Here is a 21,296-nt window from a genome sequence, read left to right as displayed (position 1 = left end):
AAAGTTGAGGAATGCTCATCAAACACATCCCAAAGGTAAACCGGCTAATTGGGAACAGGTGGGTGCCATGATTGGGTATAAAAGCAGCTTACATGAAATACTCAGTCATTTGCCAGCAAATGCGTGAGCAAATTGTCGAACAGTTGAAGAACATTTCTCAACGAGCTATTGCAAGGAATTTAGGGATTTCACTTTCTATGGTCCGTAATCTCATCAAAAGGTTCAGAGAATCTGGAGAAATCACTTAAGCAATGATATTATGGACCATCGATCCCTCAGGCGGTACTTCATCAAAAAGCGGCAGTGTGTAAATGATATCACCACATGGGCTCAGGAACACTTCAGAAAACCACTGTCAGTAACTACAGTTGGTCGCCACATCTGTAAGTGCAAGTTAAAACTCTACTACACAAAGCGAAAGCCATTTATCAACAACACCCAGAAACGCCACCGGCTTCGCTGGGCCCGAGCTCATCTAAGATGGACTGATGCAAAGTGGAAAAGTGTTCTGTGGTCTGACGAGTCCACATTTCAAATTGTTTTTGGAAACTGTGGACGTTGTGTCCTCCGGACCAAAGAGGTAAAGAACCATCCGGATTGTTATAGGCGCAAAGTTCAAAAGTGTGATGGTATGGGGGTGTATTAGTGCCCAAGGCATGGGTAACTTACACATCTGTGAAGGCACCATTTATGCTGAAAGGTACATACAGGTTTTGGAGAGACATACACCTCCATGCCACTCTTTGGGGCGGCATGGCGTGGTGGGTAGAGCGGCCGTGCCAGAAACCTGAGGGTTGCAGGTTCGCTCCCCGCATCTTGACATCCAAATTGCTGCCATTGTGTCCTTGGGCAGGACACTTCACCCTTGCCCCCGGTGCCGCTCACACTGGTGAATGAATGATGAATGAATGATAGGTGGTGGTCGGAGGAGGGGCCGTAAGCGCAAACTGGCAGTCTCGCTTCCGTCAGTCCACCCCAGGGCAGCTGTGGCTACAAATGTAGATTACCACCACCAGGTGTGAATGAATGATGGGTTCCCACTTCTATGCGAGCGCTTTGAGTATCTAACAATAGAAAAGCGCAATATAAAATCTAATCCATTATTATTATTATACAGTATGTTGCCATCCAAGCAACATTATCATGGACACCCCTGCTTATTTCAGCAAGACAATGCCAAGCCACGTGTTACAACAGCGTGGCTTCATAGTAAAAAAGTGTGGGTACTAAACTAGCCTCCCTGTAGTCCAGACCTGTCTCCCATTGAAAATGTGTGGCGCAATATGAAGCGTGAAATACCACAACGGAGACCCCGGACTGTTGAACAACTTAAGCTGTACATCAAGCAAGAATGGGAAAGAATTCCACCTGAATAGCTTCAAAAGTTGGTCTCCTCAGTTCCCAAACGTTTACTGAGTGTTGTAAAAAGGAAAGACCATGTAAAACAGTGGTAAAAATGCCCCTGTGCCAACTTTTTTGCAATGTGTTGCTGCCATTAAATTCTAAGTTAATGATTATTTGCAAAAAAAAAATGTGTTCCTCAGTTTGAACATTAACTATCTTGTCTTTGCAGTGTATTCAATTGAATATAAATTGAAAAGGATTTGCAAATCATTGTATTCTGTTTTTATTTACGAATTACACAACGTGCCAACTTCATTGGTTTTGGGTTTTGTACTTTATTAATTAATATTCTATCCTATTTCATTGCTTATGTACATACTATCGCTTTTGTGCGACTAAATCTGGCATTTCGGGGACAAAATTTTGTGCCATCTCATGTGTGCTGGTATGACAAAGTGTGGACATCCCAGGTTAATTAGGTCACAAACAATGTAATTGCTATGTTGGTCATGAAACCGCTCTCTTATTGGCTTATATCAGTCATAAAGTTGTGATTGCCTCTAAACATACGGAAGTAACGGCAAAGGTTAGTCGGGGATAGATAAGACACAAGGAAAGACGTGGTTTTGTTTATAGACACAATCATGACACACTGCAAAAACTCCCTTAAGAAAATGCTGCCAAAGGTAAGAAAAATCTTGAATTTTCCCCTATTGTCTGCTCCATAGAGCCCATTCATGATTGGTGTATTTTTTCTGTTCTATAGACATATCTTCGCAAGCAGGTAGCCCATGAAATATATGTTGCACTGATTCATTTCAGAAGCCTTTCTCCAGTAGTGAATGACTATGGTAAGAAATATCTCAACTGTAGATCGTTCTTTTTTCAAATGAGTTTTTAAATGAGTTGTGTTGTACAGTTTACAATGATGGAACCACCAAGGTGTTGATGAGTCTAACAGGAACCCTTCCGATCTTTTTTAAAGGTAATGACATTTTCTATCAGTTCATGTTAGTGCAAACATAACATAAAATCTGCCGCCACGTCAGATGTGCGCTACAACATTCCCGTGTGTGTGTGGCTTGAGGAAAGCTACCCTCAGTCAGCCCCCATCTGCTACGTCAGACCCACGAGTGAGATGATGATTCTGCAAGGACACTACGTGTCCAGCAATGGAGAGGTCCTGCTTCCCTACCTGCAGGACTGGAAGCAGGTGAGTGGCTCCGGCAGCAGGTGAGACGTAAGTGCGTTTGGCCGACTGACCCGCCTATCCGTGTCTCAGGGGCAGTGTGACCTGATCAGCCTCCTGCAAGTGATGACTGCCACGTTTGGAGACCTTCCTCCTATTTGTATGCAACCTCCCCCACAGCCTGAACAAGCCTCATGTAAGTTTGCTTGATCAAAACTACATAAACAGTAACACAGGGCATCCAAAGCTATATTACGCATTAGATATTACACATTGGCACTAAGCGGACGCTAGTTTTGTACTTTGCTACGAGTTCTTACTCTAATTCAATAATGTTTTATCACCTTATTGATCCAACTGCTGGCATTTGCAACTTTATTTGGCCCCATTGTGTGTTATTTTGCAGTCAAACTTTAAAGGCCCCTGTAACGCTGACAACATTGGCACTTATTTCACAGTTCGGGATCTAAAAATAATGTCTACAGGTTAAATTCCCCCCAAAATAGACATTATAGTATATAGATAGTAGGGTTGTACGGTATTAATACAGTACCGCGATACTAATGAATCATTTTCGGTACTATACCATGAGGACTTTGAATATGACCAATGTATGATCCTTTAACGACTTAGTATCGGATTGATACCCAAATTTGTGGTATCATCCAAAACGAAGCAGCACAGTGGAAGAGGGGTTAGTGCGTCTGCCTCACAATACGAAAGTCCTGGGTTCGATCCTGCGCTCGGGATCTTTCTGTGTGGAGTTTGCATGTTCTCCCCGTGACTGCGTGGGTTCCCTCCGGGTACTCCGGCTTCCTCCCACTTCCAAAGACATGCACCTGGGGATAGGTTGATTGGCAACACTAAATTGGCCCTAGTGTGTGAATGTGAGTGTGAATTTTGTCTGTCTAGCTGTGTTGGCCCTATGATGAGGTGGCGATTTGTCCAGGGTGTACCCCGCCTTTCGCCCGATTTTAGCTGAGATAGGCTCCAGCACCCCCCGCGACCCTGAAAGGGATAAGCGGTAGAAAATGGATGGATGCATCCAAAACTAATGTAAAGTATCAAACAACATAAGAATAAATGATTATTACATTTTAACAGAAGTGTAGATAGAACATGTTAAAAGACAAAGTAAGCACATATTAACAGTAAATGAACAAGTACATTAATAATTCATTTTCTGCTGCTTGTCCTTAATTATGTTGACAAAATAGAATGATAAATGACACAATATGTTACTGCATATGTCAGCAGACTAATTAGCCTTTGTTTGCTTACTTACTACTAAAAGACAAGTTGTCTAGTATGTTCACTATTTTATTTAAGGACTTAACTGCAATAAGAAACATATGTTTAATGTACCCTAAGATTTTTTGTTCAAATAAAGCCAATAATGCAATTTTTTGTGGTCCCATTTTATTTAGAAAAGTACCGAAAAGTATCGAAATAATTTTGGTACCGGTACCAAAATATCGGTATCGGGACAACACTAATATATAGTATATAATATATAGACAGTAAGTTTTCAAATGAGTTTCATCACATTTTGGAATGCCCATTTTTAGCTCCAAAATGTGGGCAGGCTTGCATCAGCCTGCTGATGTCACCTACGAAAGGCTGGAGGCAATTTTATATTGCGTAGCATAAGTTTTGGTAGCATCCTCATCCAGATTAATATTATTATCATGCAGCATTTGAAGGAATGATCAAATATGTCTGTCCGGTGCATTGTTGCAGGTTGTAGAAATACAACTAAAGAAGGCATCAGCCTGCATACATTTCCCAATGATGGGAATACGAGGAACTGATGGACTTTTTCAGTCAAATTGATTTGAGCAAAATGGGACGGATCAAACAAGAGGAGTGAAATTGCAGAAATCATTTTGATGATTCTGACTTCCAAGAAAAAAGGTTTCGGGGAAAAAAATTAATGAATCAAGCCAAAAGCGATCGCGAAAATAAGGAGCTAACCGAGAAGATAGAAAGAGTCAGAACCTGCAGAAAAAAAGAGAAAGAAGAGCAGACCCGGTGCTCAAAAATGAGAGAAAAAGAAGATAATACGCCAGCATTCTATTTTGAGTCCTCTTCTACTGATATTTCCCTCAATATACTTGAAGGAATGCGGAAAAGCATGAGGAAACACAGGATATGGATGTCTGAGGAAGAGGAGATGGAAGAGCAGGGAAGTCCAAATATATTTCTTATTTTTAGCTCATAATGTTACCCATTTAAGTTTTGAAGTCATCATGGAGCAGGGCGACAAAAACATGCAATGAAGTGATCAAAATAATAGTTTTACATGCCTTTATCCACACTGCCTATGCGAGGAAATGGGCTCCAGTTCTGTAGTTGACGTCACACCAAGAGAGGTGGCATATCGGCGTTCTAGGTACAGTTAGTTATCTACCATTTAATGAAAAACTAATTGATATTACTGGAAAGGACTGTCAGATTAATTTTCAGGAGCAAAAAATACATGAATAGAGCTAGTGGAAATTTCGCTCATGAAATTTTACCTCATACGTCTGTATCGAATATTTCCTTATTATGATTCCTGTATCTCTACCTGTTTGTCTAGATCTTCACCAAATTAGGTTAGTTTTCCTTGGCCCAGGTCCCATTCTTACACACCGGGTATTGTGTATCTTCCTTACTATACTGTAATGCTGGTACTGACTGTTGTACAGCTGTAACAAGAAGTGTTTTTCACCTAGTACATTCTATGTCATTAATTATACAGGTAATAGTAGAAAAGATAGTAACTAAGGAACAAGGTCATTCTCTCTGTTATATTATGTTATATGTCTGTGCTGAATAAAGCATAAAAATCTAATTGAAAAAACAACCACAATGAATGCTGCCGCGCCCTACATAGACGCTGATGGATTTAGAAGTGGGTCAGGTCTGATCAAGTGTGAGATTGTCCATGGTGTTTATTTAGACTTTGTCCTGGAGCTTAAATAATTCACTGTGCAAAATCTTTCCTTTAGGTTGGCTGCAGTTCCACAGGCAAACACAAGTGCTTCACAAGGCGGACGGTCGTTTATATTTGTCTTTATGCACAGAAGACGGTCAGCATGTCGTACAAGAGAACGAAACCAACTGTTAATGGCCCCTGATATTGATTTGTTGCTTGTAAAATATATATTATGCACAGTATTGCCTGGCAGGGATTGACTGTTGTATCAGTGATTGATTAGTTATGTCAGCATTGTTTTTAGATGCATTTTATAAATTACTTACTACATAAAGGTCATGCTGGTGCGATGAAATCTGCATGCTTTGATAGTACAGTATTGCCTGATTTAGATACATATTTGTTTTTTTTTAAAACAACCCATCTGCTGACTGTAAATGTCATATAAGACCAAGAATATGCTGTAAATCATATCATCTATACAGAGAAATAAAAGGATGCGGGAGGACTACTTTGATTCATTGTGTACATATAAGTCGTTAAAATAATTTCAACATAAGTTAACATGCAATGTATCCGAACAAAATGTCAATTTTGTGTTTTCGCTGACTCAGGAAATTAGTGAAATGTCTATTAATTCACGGTATTTCAATAATAATTAGTTTTAGTGTGTGAATGTAGTCTATCTGTGTTGGCCCTGCAATGACGTGGCGACTTGTCCAGGGTGTACCCCGCCTACCGCGTGAATGCAGCTGATAGATTGGGGACGGCGTGGCCGTGCCAGCAACCTGAGGGTTCCTGGTTCAATTCCCACCTTCTACCAACTTCGTCACGTCCGCTGTGTCCTTGAGCAAGACACTTCACCCTTGCTCCTGATGGGTCGTGGTTAGGGCCTTGCATGGCAGCTCCTGCCATCAGTGTGTGAATGTGGAAATAGTGTCAAAGCGCTTTGAGTACCTTGAAGGTAGAAAAGCGCTATACAAGTATAACCCATTTACCATTTACTATAGGCTCCAGCACCCCCCGCGATCCCGAACGGGACAAGCAGTAGAAAATGCAGAGGGACAATAAGATACGAGCTGCTTTTCCACATAGACATGCCATTGTTGTTAAATGTATTTCAGAAACACTGGCTTAGACTTAGACTTAGACTTATACATTAGACTTAAAGAAACTTTATTGATCCACAAGGGAAATTGTTCCACACAGTAGCTCAGTCTCAAAGGACGGAAAGGGTAAGGATGGAAAGGATAATGCAGGTATTAAGTAAACTAAAAATTGACCATAGTAGCAATATAAAATATAACATATATGTAATATTTACATAGTATATATACAGTATATAATATATACTAATATATTATTATATTATGTTATATTTGTATATAATATATACAATATATAACAATTACCATGTACAATATTACAGTATATATAAGTTACATATACTGTAATATTGTACATGGTAATTGTTATATATTATATATATATATTATTATATACATAATGTAACAGCTGCAGCAAAAAGAAGGGCAGCATAAACTACAGACTAGATCCAGCAGAAAATATACATTATAAACAAAGAGAGGTAGCTAACATAGAAGCAGTCAAGTAATAGACAAATATCATCTATTGCTGTATGGCGAGTGATTATACAGCTGGATGGAGTGCGGAATGAAGGAGTTCTTGAATGGAACACTGCGGGAACGAAGCTGAAGGAGCCTGTTGGAGTATGAGCTCCGCTGTCCCTCAATTGTCTGGTGGAGTGGGTGGGCAGGATTGTCCATGATGGCGAGCAGTTTGTTCTGTGTCTTCCTGTCCCTCACTGACACAAACGCCTCCAACTGCGTGCCAATAGTTTGGCCAGCTTTCCGGATCAGTTTGTCAATCCGGTTTAAGTCCCTTTTGCTGGTGCTGCTCTCCCAACAAACCATTGCAAAGTACAGGGCCCTGGCCACAACAGACTGAAAAACATCTCCCAACAGCTTGCTGCACATATTAAAGAACCTAAGCTTCCTCAGGAAAAAGAGTCTGCTCATGCCCTTCTTGTATGCAGCTTTGCTGTTGTCCTTCCAGTCCAGTCCCCTGTTCAAGTGGACTCCCAGGTACTTGTACTGCCCCACTACTGCCACCTCCCGGCCCTGAATGTTGATGGGCTCCACAGGGGTCATTTTCTTCTTGAAGTGAATGACCAGCTCCTTGGTCTTGTCCACTTGAAGTTTGTTTTGGATGATGTCAGAGATGTGTAATTGCTTTGTTCCCATTTGTTTTGACACTCAAATTGTAATAATATATTGAACATTTTAATTCTGTTTATTTCAATATACATTTAATTTGTAACAGTCATATAAAATCAGCAATGTTTGAATCTGAAATATATTAAAACAATCACTGATGTTGAGGGAACTTTAACATGGGGCTAATTAGTGTTGAACTAGAAGACTGTCCACAACATCTTGAAATTATATTTTGTGTTCTTTAATGACAATTATGATTTTTTTTAACGAGGCACTTGAGGATACGTGCATTTTATAATTGTGGTGTATGGGGAAGACACCTTATTTGACACCTGTACTATATTTTGATGTTTTCATACCCTCTTCATGTGATGACAAGCACTAGTATAATCCAAACAATTTACATATTTTTTTTAGGATTCCCCTCTCTTCAACTAAAACAAAACTAAATACAATGTTTTGAATAACTAACTCGGACATAGTTAGTTAGTTATAGTTAGACATTCAATAATGTAATTAAATGCTGCACTACATCTCACAATATCAAAAACGACAGCAGCGAACGTTTTCTGTAAACGTATGAGTTGTTAAAGTTTTTCCAAAAAATGACGTCATCGATTACCCCGGAAATGTCAGGTGGGAATACCGGAAATAGTTTTTGTTGACGGTCGGCCATTTGAGTTCAGGTCAATTTGTTGTTTCTTTTTCCGAAACAGTTTTATCATTTTAACGCTTTAATGCGTCCCTTTCATGTTTAGATTTGGAATAACAACGAGAACATTGATACTGATTAACTGGGCGTAACCCGTTTTGTTTGGTCCGACTGGGGGCAATGCTAACATTAGCCTAGCATTCGCTAAATTCCTGCTAGCAAGCTACACATTGTGTCACCCGTTTCACCAAATAGTCTCGCTTTTTCTCACTTTTTACCAGGAGTCCGTTAACCACCAGAAATAATGGCGGTTGTTAACAATGGCGCCCTGAAGAAGATGTTGATGGTAAGCCCGTTTTGATGCTTTTGCTCGCTCTCGTAACTTGTTAGCATGTTAGCTAGCGTTAACGGAACCCACTACGACAGCACTTGGTGTCATTTCCTGGTGTTTGTGTAACAAGTCTGCTGTTTTATCAAATAAACATGTCCAAACGCTGTCTAAAGCACCTAAGATCATCTTTGTTGTTATTGTACAATGGTAACACCGACCAAATGCACTATATGTTAGTGTAACTCGTAATCATGTGGATTATTAATGTATATTGGGACGTGTACGGCCAATTCAATATTTATGTCTTTACTAAGTTTGTGCTACCAACCCTACATTTGCAGATACGTGATAAAAAACTCAAATGTAAAATATCTCAACGCAAATGATATAATTTTAAAGACCTTGGAAACAAACTTTCTAATGGTACTTGAACCATTGTGATAGGCCATATATTAAGGGGGCTTCGACTCTTTGAAGTTCAAGGAATCAGTCGCTTTTTGTCTTCAAGTATCCAGTACAATAGAGCAGTTGTTCTCAAAGGTCAGCGTCTCCTCACTCTGAAAATATTGTTAAAAAAACAACCTAAAACCGGCTCAGTGGCCTTGTGGTTACAGTGTCCGCCCTGAGACTGGAAGGCCGAGTCATACCAAAGACTATAAAAATGGGACCCATTGCCTCCCTGCTTGGCACTCAGCATCAAGGGTTGGAATTGGGGGTTAGATTAAAGATGAAAGATACCAATGATTGTCACACACACACACTAGATGTGGTGAAATTTGTTCTCTGCATTTGACCCATCCCCTTGGGGAGCAGTGGGCAGCAGCGGCGCCGCGCCCGGGAATCATTTTGGTGACTTAACCCCCAACTCCAACCCGTGTTGCTGAGTGCCAAGCAAGGAGGTTATGGGTCCCATTTTTATAGTCTTTGGTATGACTCAGCTGGGATTTGAAGTCCAACCTACCGATCTCAGGGCGGACACTCTACCCACTAGGCCACTGATCACCAAAATGATTCCTGAGCGCGGCCACCACTGGGATGGGTCAAAGGCAGAGGATCATTTCACCACACCGGGTGTGTGTGTGACTATCAGTGGTACTTTAACTTTTTTAACTTTAACTTCAGCTGGTTACTAATGTATACTATTCATGTTTAGCTAATTTGTACTGCAAATTAAAATCGGCTCCAAATATTGGTTATCGGCTTCCTTATCTGACCATAGTGGAGTTTTTCTAGATAAAATGTTTCACAATTTTCGTGGATTTTCTTTTTTGGACAGACCGTTTTAGCTAGCACAACCATGTTTCAATGCTCAGATTGACTTCATATTTCAGGATTATAAGGACAGATGTGTAGACATACGTTTTAAACTACATGTAAGGCATTGCAAACTTACCTTCAGGTATACATTTGTATGATCTTTAGATGTTAAATTTCACTTGTTGATTAATGACACTTCGAGAAATCAGACCCAAGTCAAGGCACTTGAAGTAAATCTACGTCATCAACATCTGTGCTCTTCAATTAGTTCAAAAATTACCGAACTTTACTTTTTATGTAATGCTTAACTGTTGGTGTTATTTGGTTTGCTGACAAAAATGTGAATTTAAACACAGCCACACAAAATTGGTCACTTAGTATTTATAAAATATTTTTTTGTCTGGACCTGATTGTGACAAGTGCAAAAGGCACCCAAGGAAACACGTTTTGTGAACTAATAATTAAAACACTCCTTACTTGCTTGATGAGACTGTCAACTCATGTATACACTGTCCTCATTGTTGTCCTATGTTGTCATATTGCAGCAGTACAAGTACAGGGACCTGACAGTTCGTGAAATCACCACCGTCATCTCTCAGTACAAAGACCTGAAGCCGGTTATGGATGGTTATGGTATCGATTTTGTTTTCTTACCAATCAACTTTTAGCGACATACAGTGGAACCTCTTTGGTCCAACCCAATCAGTTCTGTGGTACTAGTCCAAATAATGGAGTCATGGAAAGCTGTTTATGGTTAAACTGTACCCACAAATGCTATATTAACTGCAGAGTCAATAGTTTGAGCTAACACCTTAACATTTTTAAGAATCATACAAGTGTAAAATTAAGTTTATGACTGTGGGGCATGCTGTCTTAAAGCTGTCCTTTCTTTTGTATAGCAAGTGTTGCCTGCTGAGTTGAGTTTCTCTTGAGACTTCAAAGTTTTGTACAACCTTAGAGATCTATTTTTTTTTAAGCTTTGGTTAAAGTCCGATTAGCACAACCTTCAGTCTTACTGAGGTTCCACTGCACATTGTCTTTTTTAGGTGACTGACTATATGTAATTATTCTTTCATCATAGACTTTCTTGTGTTTCAGTTTTCAACGATGGCTCTACAAGAGACCTGATGAGTTTAACAGGGACAGTTCCAGTTACCTATAGAGGTAAATATTTTTTCAACAAAACTTGGATTAAGTAGTTTTGTTTTCAATGGGGTAACTTTTTTTATCTGTAAAAGTCTTATTTCATGATTGCTTCGAATTGTATTTCAGATGTCAATAAGGCGCAATACCATAATATCTTAACCAAGTAGCACTGGGGTTTACAATGATGGGGTCATGCATGTGATTATGCGTTTGTAACGTATGAAGGGTTTGTGTGTTTACTGTAGGCAACATCTACAACATCCCAGTATGTCTGTGGTTACTGGACACCTACCCCTTCAACCCTCCCATTTGTTTTGTTAAACCTACAAGTACCATGATGATCAAAACTGGGAAACATATCGATGCCAATGGAAAGATCTACTTGCCCTATCTACATGAGTGGAAGCATGTAAGTAACCAGCCAACAGATTTGTTGATATTTTAGAATCAGCAGTGATTTTGCTTTTTTGACCGTGTTACACATGTTTTAAATAGATGTAAAGTACTGCGATAAAATAAACAAAACATTTTTAATGCTGTTTGTGTTTCATCTCTTGCGTATTTGCAGTTGTACTTGATGAAATGCACCAATAACAGAATAAATGGATCTTGTGCAGTTTATTAGTTAGCCAGCAAATGTACACATAGACTAGCAAATAATTACACTGTTGTTAAATAATGCTATATGGGAAGTTGGCACATTACATATAAAATGCTAATAAAAATACTACTGAGAAATTAGTTTTTTGTGTATTGCATGGACATGTCACCCATCTTTTACTGTTTGTTTTCCAGCCTCAGTCAGAACTGTATGGACTTATTCAGGTGATGATTGTGGTGTTTGGAGATGAGCCTCCTGTGTTTTCTCGCCCTACCACCCAAGCGCCTTACCAGGCTTTCCAAGCTGCTGGACCCCCTAACCGTAAGCATTTTGTCCCTATCATTCATGTATGTCCTTTAACACCAGGTGGAGCTCATTGACCACAGCAGAACACTGGATAAGTGAACAGTGTTTGTATGCTCATACATGATTGTGAACCCTTCTTCCAGCTTCTTATGTACCTGGCATGCCTGCAGTTTCACCCTATGGTCCAAATCCTAATGCAGGGTAAGATATTTCACAATGACATGCACACATTTGTCAGTTGACAAGCCCTTTGTTTTGTGCTTTGCACAGCAGTATATTTCACCAGAGCCACTGGAATACAGTCTTATCTTATATCAGGTGCTATAATAATGTGTGGTTATAAAATGTAAGTGGCATTTCTTTTACAGAAACTATCCAGGTTACCAGTACTCTGGGGGGAACTCTTACCCAACTACCACTGGTCCTGCACACTACCCCGCACAAACTCCTGTGTCCACAGTGGGTATGTAATCCAACATCTGTCATTGAATAGTATTCCCTTTGCTTGGTGAATTTGCAGTTAGCATAATAATATAGTTATTTCACCAAAAAACATATAATTATACAATTATTATATTTTGCAATTTTTGACATATATTTTTTAAACATTTAATTCTTTTTACAAAAAATATCAGATTTCTATAGATATATATATATATATAAGTCAAACCTTTGTGTTTTTAGTTGGTGATCTAAACATTTCAGCTTGTTCTTGTTACATCGTACCTTTTAGCTTTTTTTTAAAATTTTTATTTGTGTTTATTTTATTTTTGCAATTTTCCACAGGCCCATTAAAAAAATAACAAGCGATGATCTGCACTTTGGACACCCTTGGTTTACATATTTATGTATTTGATTACTGAGTAAATGCAAACCCCACAAAACACTTCCTGTCTTTCATTTTTAATGAAAGATGGGAATACCAAAATGTTAACTAGGTTGTTTGTAAGAAGATGGCACTTCTTAAAAGTTGCTTCAAAATATGTATGTTTAAAATAAGTAAATAAATTGTATTGAAAGTAAGTCTGAGCAATATGGCTGGTAACTGCATCACGATGTAAGTGATTTGTCGGCCGATATCACTAACTATTTATATTTGACCTATCGATGATAAGGACCAGGAGTAAAAATATAGTAAATGTAAACATTTTAAAAATAAAGGCAGAGGTTTTACTTAACAAGTATATTTAATATTTTTGGCCACTGTAGTTAAAGTTAAGTTAAAGTACCAATGATTTTCACACACACACTGGGTGTGGTGAAATATGTCCTCTGCATTTGACCCATCCCCTTGTTCACCCCATGGGAGGTGAGGGGAGCAGTGAGCAGCAGTGGTGGCCGTGCCCGGGAATCATTTTTGGTGATTTAACCCCCAATTCCAACCCTTGATGCTGAGTGCCAAGCAGGGGGGTGATGGGTCCCATTTTTATAGTCTTTGGTATGACTCAGCCGGGGTTTGAACTCACAACCTACCGATCTCAGGGCGGACACTCTAACCACCAGGCCACTGAGTAGTGGTTAGAATTAGTACTGTATCAATACACAACGTTAGAACAGTATCTCTGTTTGAATATAGGAAAATAAAACACTGTACTTTTTAATCAAGTGATTATTTGGCGTACCACCAGATAACATACCACAGTTTAAAAATCACTGTAGTAGAATATTTCTAAATTAGTGCTGTCACCTAGTGATAATTATCTTAATCAGATTAATCACACTTTTGTATTTGCATTGTTACTGGCTAGAATAATTTAAAGTTATTAAAAAAAGACCCTAATATTTGGACACAAATGCAATTCTATTGTCAGAATGTCATCCGGTATCATTTAAAAAAAATGTTTAGTTGAATGCACGTCATTTACAGTTTTATCTAAAGTCCAGTCAAGATGTATTTTGCCAGCGAGCACACCAGTTGTTATCTGCTCACTCAACTTTGCATAGACCTTATCACTAATCCTATGACAACCTGTGCCGCTTTTCAGGTAACCCATCTGCGGTCAATGTAAAGGAGCATGTACAGTCCAAATAAATTCTGTAAATATACATAATTATTGTGGTATTTTATGTGATCATTCACATGTGTTATCTTGTTATTTTTGACAGCCCTAATCTACAAATAGTGACAGTATTTGTGAAGGTCCACACCAAATAAATGAATGCACAGGAAAAACTGTTACAAATATACATTTTTGACAAAACCACAGAGAAAAACAGGTGATTTGGTCCCACTATTGTATCATAACATTGCGATACAGTATATGAGTGATAAAATTGAGCCTATCAGATTAAGCAGCACTTTCAGACATGTGACCTTTTTACTTAAGGCTCTCACCCTCAGGCTGACTTTGGTGGCATGCTGAACTGCCAGTGAAAGGTCACCTGAGGTAATGAGAGTTGGGCGTATTAAAGGCCAAAGCGATGTACAGTATATGTCTGGAGGCAGATAGCCCTCTCTGGCTGTATGTTCTATGTTTGGGCATGTAACTGTAACTCCACACAAAGACTGAACCTGGGAGCAGCAGTGAATTGCTGCTGACCCATCTTCTATCTGGGGGGCTTTTGATGGTGTCCTATATTTAGTAGTGGAGAAAAAGGATACTATTTAAATCAACTCTGACATTTGTTGTGCTGATCCAAGTACCGTACTACACTTGCTGTAATGCTGTCTCTGAACACATGCTTTCTTATTTCTACCTGCATAATATCATATTTAATAGCAATTCGCTGTTCAGTCAATGTTATTGTCTTTACTTATGTTGTATATTGAGTGCTTGCACTTTAAAGACATCTTAAGTAAGGCTGCAGCTAGCAGATATTTTAGTAATCGATTAATATGGCGATTAATCAAATTAAACACACTTTCTAGCATCTATAGTTTATAAATAGTTTAAATAAAAAATGATTTTTCTGATTACCTTTATTCTTTCTTTTTATGCATGCACAAACCATTGAAATTGCACTTTTACCATGGGTGCATCGCTATTACTTATTAAAAAAATAAAATAAACAAAAATTCTCCCTGATAAAATATGATAATTTGAGTGACAAATTGACAATTTATTAAACAATTTAACATATACACATTACAAAATGTATTAATTGGTTTAGGGTTTTTGGACAAAACTTGTTAGCACTGTACAAACTAAATGCTAACATGTCCTCACATGTGTTTGAATAAAACATTGCTTATCCAAATCAAACATATAAAATGGCGTTAATCAAAATAGTCTTTAACCTTCTTTCCTGCTCTTAAATATGCTGGATGCTTTTGGATAATGTGCTGCTTTATTAATGTAATGCTATTGTGAAATGTCAGCTTTGTTAGACAGTGAAAACATTTCACCACAATGATTGTCTTTGTCAATTTGAAGTAATTTCAAAACCTTCCACAGCTTAATTTGTCTTCTTTGGGCCCTTTGCTTTCTTTTTCCTTCTTCTTTGAGCCAACTCTCTCTGCACTCCACTGTATTTGCCGCACACACACACGCACACACAGGCCACAACCATGCAGAGTGACCTAAATCACTGTGGGGGCAACATTCATGTGTGCGCTCCTTTGGAGCAGTCTGGATTTTATAAATTTTTATTAATAAAAAACATAAATAAAGCAAAATTTCAAACGATGAATTGTTGCAGCCTTAATCTTAAGCAAATATGCTTTTTTCATTTGTTAAAAGCAAGTAGAGGGAACAAGGCACCAACCTACCCATGTATACATGTAACAGATAACCTGTAACACAACAATGGCCTTGTTTAGGCTCAAACAGAGACGGCACCATTGGTGAGGACACCATTCGTGCATCGCTGATCTCAGCTGTTAGTGACAAGCTCCGCTGGAGGATGAAGGAGGAAATGGACAGGGCTCAGGCGGAGTTGGACGCCCTCAAGCGGACAGAAGAAGACCTCAAGAAGGGCCATCAGAAACTGGAGGATATGATCTCACGATTAGACCAGGAAGTGGTAAGATATTTTTGTCAATATTACATTGGACATGTGGTGTGGTGTCGTCAGGCCACACTTTTTACTCTCTCTGGACCAGTCTGAAGTTGACAGGAACATCGAGCTGCTGAAGCGTAAAGACGAGGAGCTGAGTGATGCCCTAGAGAAAATGGAGAACCAGTCAGAGAACAATGACATTGATGACATCATCGTGCCCACAGCCCCTCTTTACAAGCAGATTTTGAACTTGTACGCCGAGGAAAATGCAATCGAAGACACCATCTTCTACCTGGGAGAGGCCCTCCGCAGGGGGGTCATAGACCTGGAGGTTTTTCTCAAGGTGTGACAATGTCAACACACATTCTTATCTTCTGTGGATTCAGCAATGTTGATTCATATTCTCTTTTGTTGTAGCACGTACGCCTTCTGTCCAGAAAGCAGTTCCAGCTCCGTGCCCTCATGCAAAAAGCCCGCAAGACTGCCGGCCTCAGTGACCTCTACTGAGCAACACAAGCAGGAAACACTCACGTCTTCTCTGGTTCCTCTCTTTGCTCCTCTTTGTTCTATCTCATCTCTATCGGGCCACCGAGCTGTTTAGATGTTCATAAGACGACTCGTACACTTGATAAGACCAAATACTTGGACTTGTGACCCGGCCATGACACCATCATGTGTACTGTGGCTTACACAAACGATGCCTAACTTCTTACACATACCGATAAAGAGGAGCCTGTTTTGTGTTGCACTACAGGGAAACGCACGGGCTACGATAAGAATTTCTTAGCCGGTGTTTGTTGAGTAAGCACAAAATATTGGGGGCGCTTGGCTAATGGATAGCCCTCATCATCATGAAAAGGTTAAGCTCTGATATAAATACCCGAGGCAGCCATTTAGGAAGTACCTTAAATTAGTGCGGCATACAGCCTGGGCCAAGTTCACAAGGCTTTTTATATGTTTTAAAAATATTTTTCACTTCTCCCCTTCCTCATCCAGATAGTGTGAAGTTTTTCATCGTACTTGTCAGCTGCTCAGGTTAGCCCTCCAATTGGATTGTTTGGCTGCATTAACCAATCATGTACAGTAGCTCTTCTATTCTGTACAGTGTCTTTCTTTCTACATCTTTTTTCTTTTTGCTGTCCATTCTTATTTTTCTGAATAAGTCAGTGATAAACTGTTTTTATGTCTTCTAATAAGACATGAGTGTTTGTGGGTACAAAAAAAAACTTATACTAATCAAAAGTTAAGTTATGACGAACACTTCATTTAACTTAGCCTTCTACTAAATGCACTTTGAAATGTATGATAGAATATCTGCTGTTATTTTTGTGTTTCCAGTTCAGCCATAGACCATCTTTTGTATCTGTAGATTTATGTAAATCAGTTAAAATAAAAATAAATCTGATGCGATCGCTTATCTCTACCTTGTTATTGATCATAGTGGTTTTGTTATTGATCATAGTGGTTGTAGAGAAAATAATACATGTGTAGTTTAGTTGTTTTAATAAGATAATCAATGTTATGAAAATCCATACTTAGTTTTGATTTAAGAGGTTTCACAAAAATAGGAAATTTACTATTCAAAATTATAGACTGAATCCATTTTCTCATCTAGACAAGTCAAAATTGTCTATACATACATAGTAAAGATGATTTTTTTCACAAGGGAATCAGTTCTGCAATCAATTTTTTTTATAAAAACAAATATTTTGCAGGCAATGCAATGAAAACTGAACATGACTACATTTTGTCTACCGGTACTTTCCAAGCTGCACTATAACACATATTGTACCATTTTTTTATTGAAATATGGTTTAAACCTGCAAAATAGGCATGTTTAAATAGATAACATTTAATAAATGACTTATAGGTATATAATATTGACCAACTAATTCTTAGTTAAAGGGTTTTATGGCTGAATAGAGGCGCCACCATTGACTCTTATTGTTAGGATTAGGATTTTGCTAATGTTTATTTATGACTGAGAATGCATAAAAAAGAAAAACAGTGTGAATGATATGCAAAATTTAAAAAATAGTTCAAAGCCCCATTAAATGATAAATGGGTTATACTTGTATAGCGCTTTTCTACCTTCAAGGTACTCAAAGCGCTTTGACAGTATTTCCACATTCACCCATTCACACACACATTCACACACAAGGCGCTAACCAGCAGCCATCAGGAGCAAGGGTGAAGTGTCTTGCCCAAGGACACAACAGACATGACTAGGATGGTAGAAGGTGGGAATTGAACCCCAGTAACCAGCAACCCTCCGATTGCTGGCACGGCCACTCTACCAACTTCGCCACGCCGCCCCATTAGGGTTTTATTTCTATCCTGTGAGTGTGCTGATGCTGCGCCGAAAGTGAGAAAATTAATACATGTCAATGCAAATCTCAGCGAAAGTGGCTGGCTGGCTAACTTTTCAAAACCTGGTCATAGACCGTCCATTGTAAACTCAGAGAGGCATTCTGCAGCGTTTGCTAAAAGACTCCAAACTTTGCTCAATGGGCATCAATGCGGTGAAATCACACATGCTAATGGCTAATCACAAGTCGGTCACATGTCAAATTTCTTTTGGCGTGACCAACAAAGCAACATCTGCTGTCACTGCCACAACTGTCAGCTGCTGCTACTGCAAATAAATAAATACAAATACATTCTCAGAAGAAACAGTCTTGTGAGCCAATTCTAATCCACTAGATATATAGTTAATCCAAACTTTTCAACTATTCAATATTATCATTGTCAAATGCTTACAATTTTGTCTTTACAGACAGTTGTAAGCTTTTGACTACATACAACTATCTGCAGTAGGATATAGCATTTTTTGTTTAAGTGGCATTAAAAACGGTATTACAAAGCATTAAATTAGATTTACTGATACCTGTAGAAACCCTGTAATAATTTAGCAAATTTATGAAAGACTTTTCACATGGTCATTATGGGTGGTAAATTTTTGTTTCATCGGACATCACATGGACAAAGATAAGACCATCTGCAGGACAGTTCTGTGGTCAGATGAAACAAAAATTGAGCTGTTTGGCCACAATACCCAGCAATATGTTTGGAGGATAAAAGGTGAGGCCTTTAATCCCAGGAACAACATTCCCACCGTCAAGCATGGTGGTGGTAGTATTATGCTCTGGGCCTGTTTTTCTGCCAGTGGAACTGGTGCCTTAAATGGGACAATGAAAAAGGAGAATTATCTCCAAATTCTTCAGGACAACCTAAAATCCTCAGCCGCAGGTTGGGTCTTTGGTACAGTTGGGTGTTCCAACAGGACAATGACCCCAAACACATGTCAAAAGTGGTAAAGGAATGGTTAAATCAGGCTAGAATTAAAGTTTTAGAATGGCCTTCCCAAAGTCCTGACTTAAACCCCTTGAGAACATGTGGACAATGCTGAAGAAATAAGTCCATGTTAGAAAACCAACAAATTTAGCTAAACTGCACCAATTTTGTTAAGAGGAGTGGTCAAAAATTCAAGCAGAAGCTTGTGGATGGCTACCAAAAGCGCCTTATTGCAGTGAAACTTGCCAAGGGACATGTAACCAAATATTAACATTGCTGTATGTATACTTTTGACCCAGCAGATTTGGTCACATTTTCAGTAGACCCATATTAAATTCATAAAAGAACCAAACTTCATGAATATTTTTTGTGACCAACAAGTATGTGCTCCAATCACTCTATCACAAAAAAATAAGAGTTATAGAAATGATTGGAAACTCAAGACAGCCATGACGTTATGTTCTTTACAAGTGTATGTAAACTTTTGACCACAACTGTAACTACTACTATAACTACAATGCTCCTCCAAAGTTGGGTGAAAATAATTATTTGATCCCCTGCTGATTTTGTAAGTTCACTTTCTTAAAAACATCAACAATCCGTATTTAATGGCAGGTGAGAGATACAGAATATCAACCCAAAAAAATTCAAACAAAGTTGACGTGAAAGTCATGAAGTTTGTGAATTTGATTGAGTGAATAAAGTATGTTACTTCAGTAAAACATGTAGTCAGATGATCAACAGGGTTGGACAACATCTCTGGGGGGAATTCAGTCTTAATCTCTCTCTGCTCTTTACAAATACCCTCCAAATTCCGAAAGTTTTGAGGCTGTTGCTTGGCAACTCTGAAGTTTCACTTCCCTCCAAATGTTTAATGTTGGATTAAGTTCCAGAGCCTGGTTAGACCACTCCAGGATCCTATTGAGATTGTCAATATGTTGCCCTGGCTGCATGATTGATTGCACAATACATACATTGCACAGACGAGTCACAGCATACTGTAGCAACACACTCATTTTCATCATCCAGTTTGCAATGGTTTCCATTGCGTTCTTGATTTGGAATAGACATATAACCGCATCATCTGCGTACATTTGTGCAAACCTCTGAACAAATGTCAGGGACATCAACAATATATACACTGAACAGCAGGGGGCAGAGGATTGATCGCTGGGGTAACCATACTGAGCAGTCTGAAAGGGAGGATGTGGTGTTCTTAATTCTTGTACAATGTTTTCTGGGTTCATTGTAATGTTAAAAAACTCATCCATGACCCATCTTCAAGGAGGTTCTCATTCAAGATTTCACTGTGGCCTACATGGACAGGCAAATCTGCCCTCAGCAGAAAAACAAACCCCAAAGGAAAATGTTTCCACCTGTTGGGGTCATTTTCAACACATAAAGTCGAGTTGATGCCAAAGAGCTTCGTTTTGGTCTCATCTGACCACATCACATTCAGCCAAGCAATGCATTGACATTATATAGTTTTTCATTCAATAGCATGTGCAAGTGTGTCCAAACACTTTAACGGTACTGTGTATACTGTATATAGAAAAAACAGTGATTCCAGCCAGTCTATGTAATTGGTCCAAAAAAAATTTGGGGGTACAAATGGTGTATCTTTGTTTATTAATGCCAGCAATGTATGGTGACAGTCATAACAATTAAAACGTATTCTGCTAGATGGCAGAAGGTACATCATTAACCGAGAAGTGATGGCATATGATCCTTCCACCCAACCCAAAGAAAATGGTTCTGCACATTGATCTGAACGCATAGTTTATAAATACAATTTAAAGGAGTCATATTATGACTTTAATTCTAAATATAAAACACTTCCTTGTGGTCTACATAACATGTATTGGTAGTAATTTGGTCAAAATTGTGCATAGATTATGTTTTACAGACCAACTTCAAGCCGCTTTGCCACCGTCTCTTCAGATTGCGCTGTTTTGTAGGCAGTCTTATTTACGTGTCGAAACCCTTTTGGCTGCGTCTCAACTAGAGATGTCCGATAATATCGGAATGCTTTAAAATGTAATATCGGAAATTATCGGTATCGGTTTCAAAAAGTAAAATG

General features: G+C 38.8%; 2 protein-coding genes across 2 annotated transcripts; both read left to right on the top strand.

Annotated features, from left to right (window-relative positions):
• The first annotated feature begins 1,988 nt into the window (after positions 1-1,988).
• Positions 1,989-5,645, top strand: zgc:123278 (uncharacterized protein LOC641569 homolog). The gene is made up of 6 exons (XM_062035175.1): positions 1,989-2,030; positions 2,111-2,195; positions 2,264-2,329; positions 2,394-2,557; positions 2,627-2,729; positions 5,527-5,645. Exons 1-6 carry the CDS (start codon positions 1,989-1,991, stop codon positions 5,643-5,645), a joined length of 579 nt encoding a protein of 192 aa, XP_061891159.1.
• A 2,667-nt stretch (positions 5,646-8,312) lies between these two features.
• On the top strand, positions 8,313-17,326 carry LOC133641596 (tumor susceptibility gene 101 protein-like). Its single transcript, XM_062035433.1, has 10 exons — positions 8,313-8,688; positions 10,476-10,563; positions 11,029-11,094; positions 11,322-11,485; positions 11,872-11,998; positions 12,127-12,184; positions 12,352-12,446; positions 15,744-15,946; positions 16,026-16,265; positions 16,340-17,326. Exons 1-10 carry the CDS (start codon positions 8,647-8,649, stop codon positions 16,427-16,429), a joined length of 1,173 nt encoding a protein of 390 aa, XP_061891417.1. The 5' UTR covers positions 8,313-8,646; the 3' UTR covers positions 16,430-17,326.
• Positions 17,327-21,296: the final 3,970 nt, after the last annotated feature.

Source organism: Entelurus aequoreus, linkage group LG24, assembly GCF_033978785.1.
Source record: "Entelurus aequoreus isolate RoL-2023_Sb linkage group LG24, RoL_Eaeq_v1.1, whole genome shotgun sequence".
In the NCBI taxonomy this organism is placed as follows: Eukaryota; Metazoa; Chordata; class Actinopteri; order Syngnathiformes; family Syngnathidae; genus Entelurus; species Entelurus aequoreus.
The sequence above is the reverse complement of the archived record's forward strand: the minus strand, read 5'-3'. Positions and strand labels throughout refer to the sequence as shown.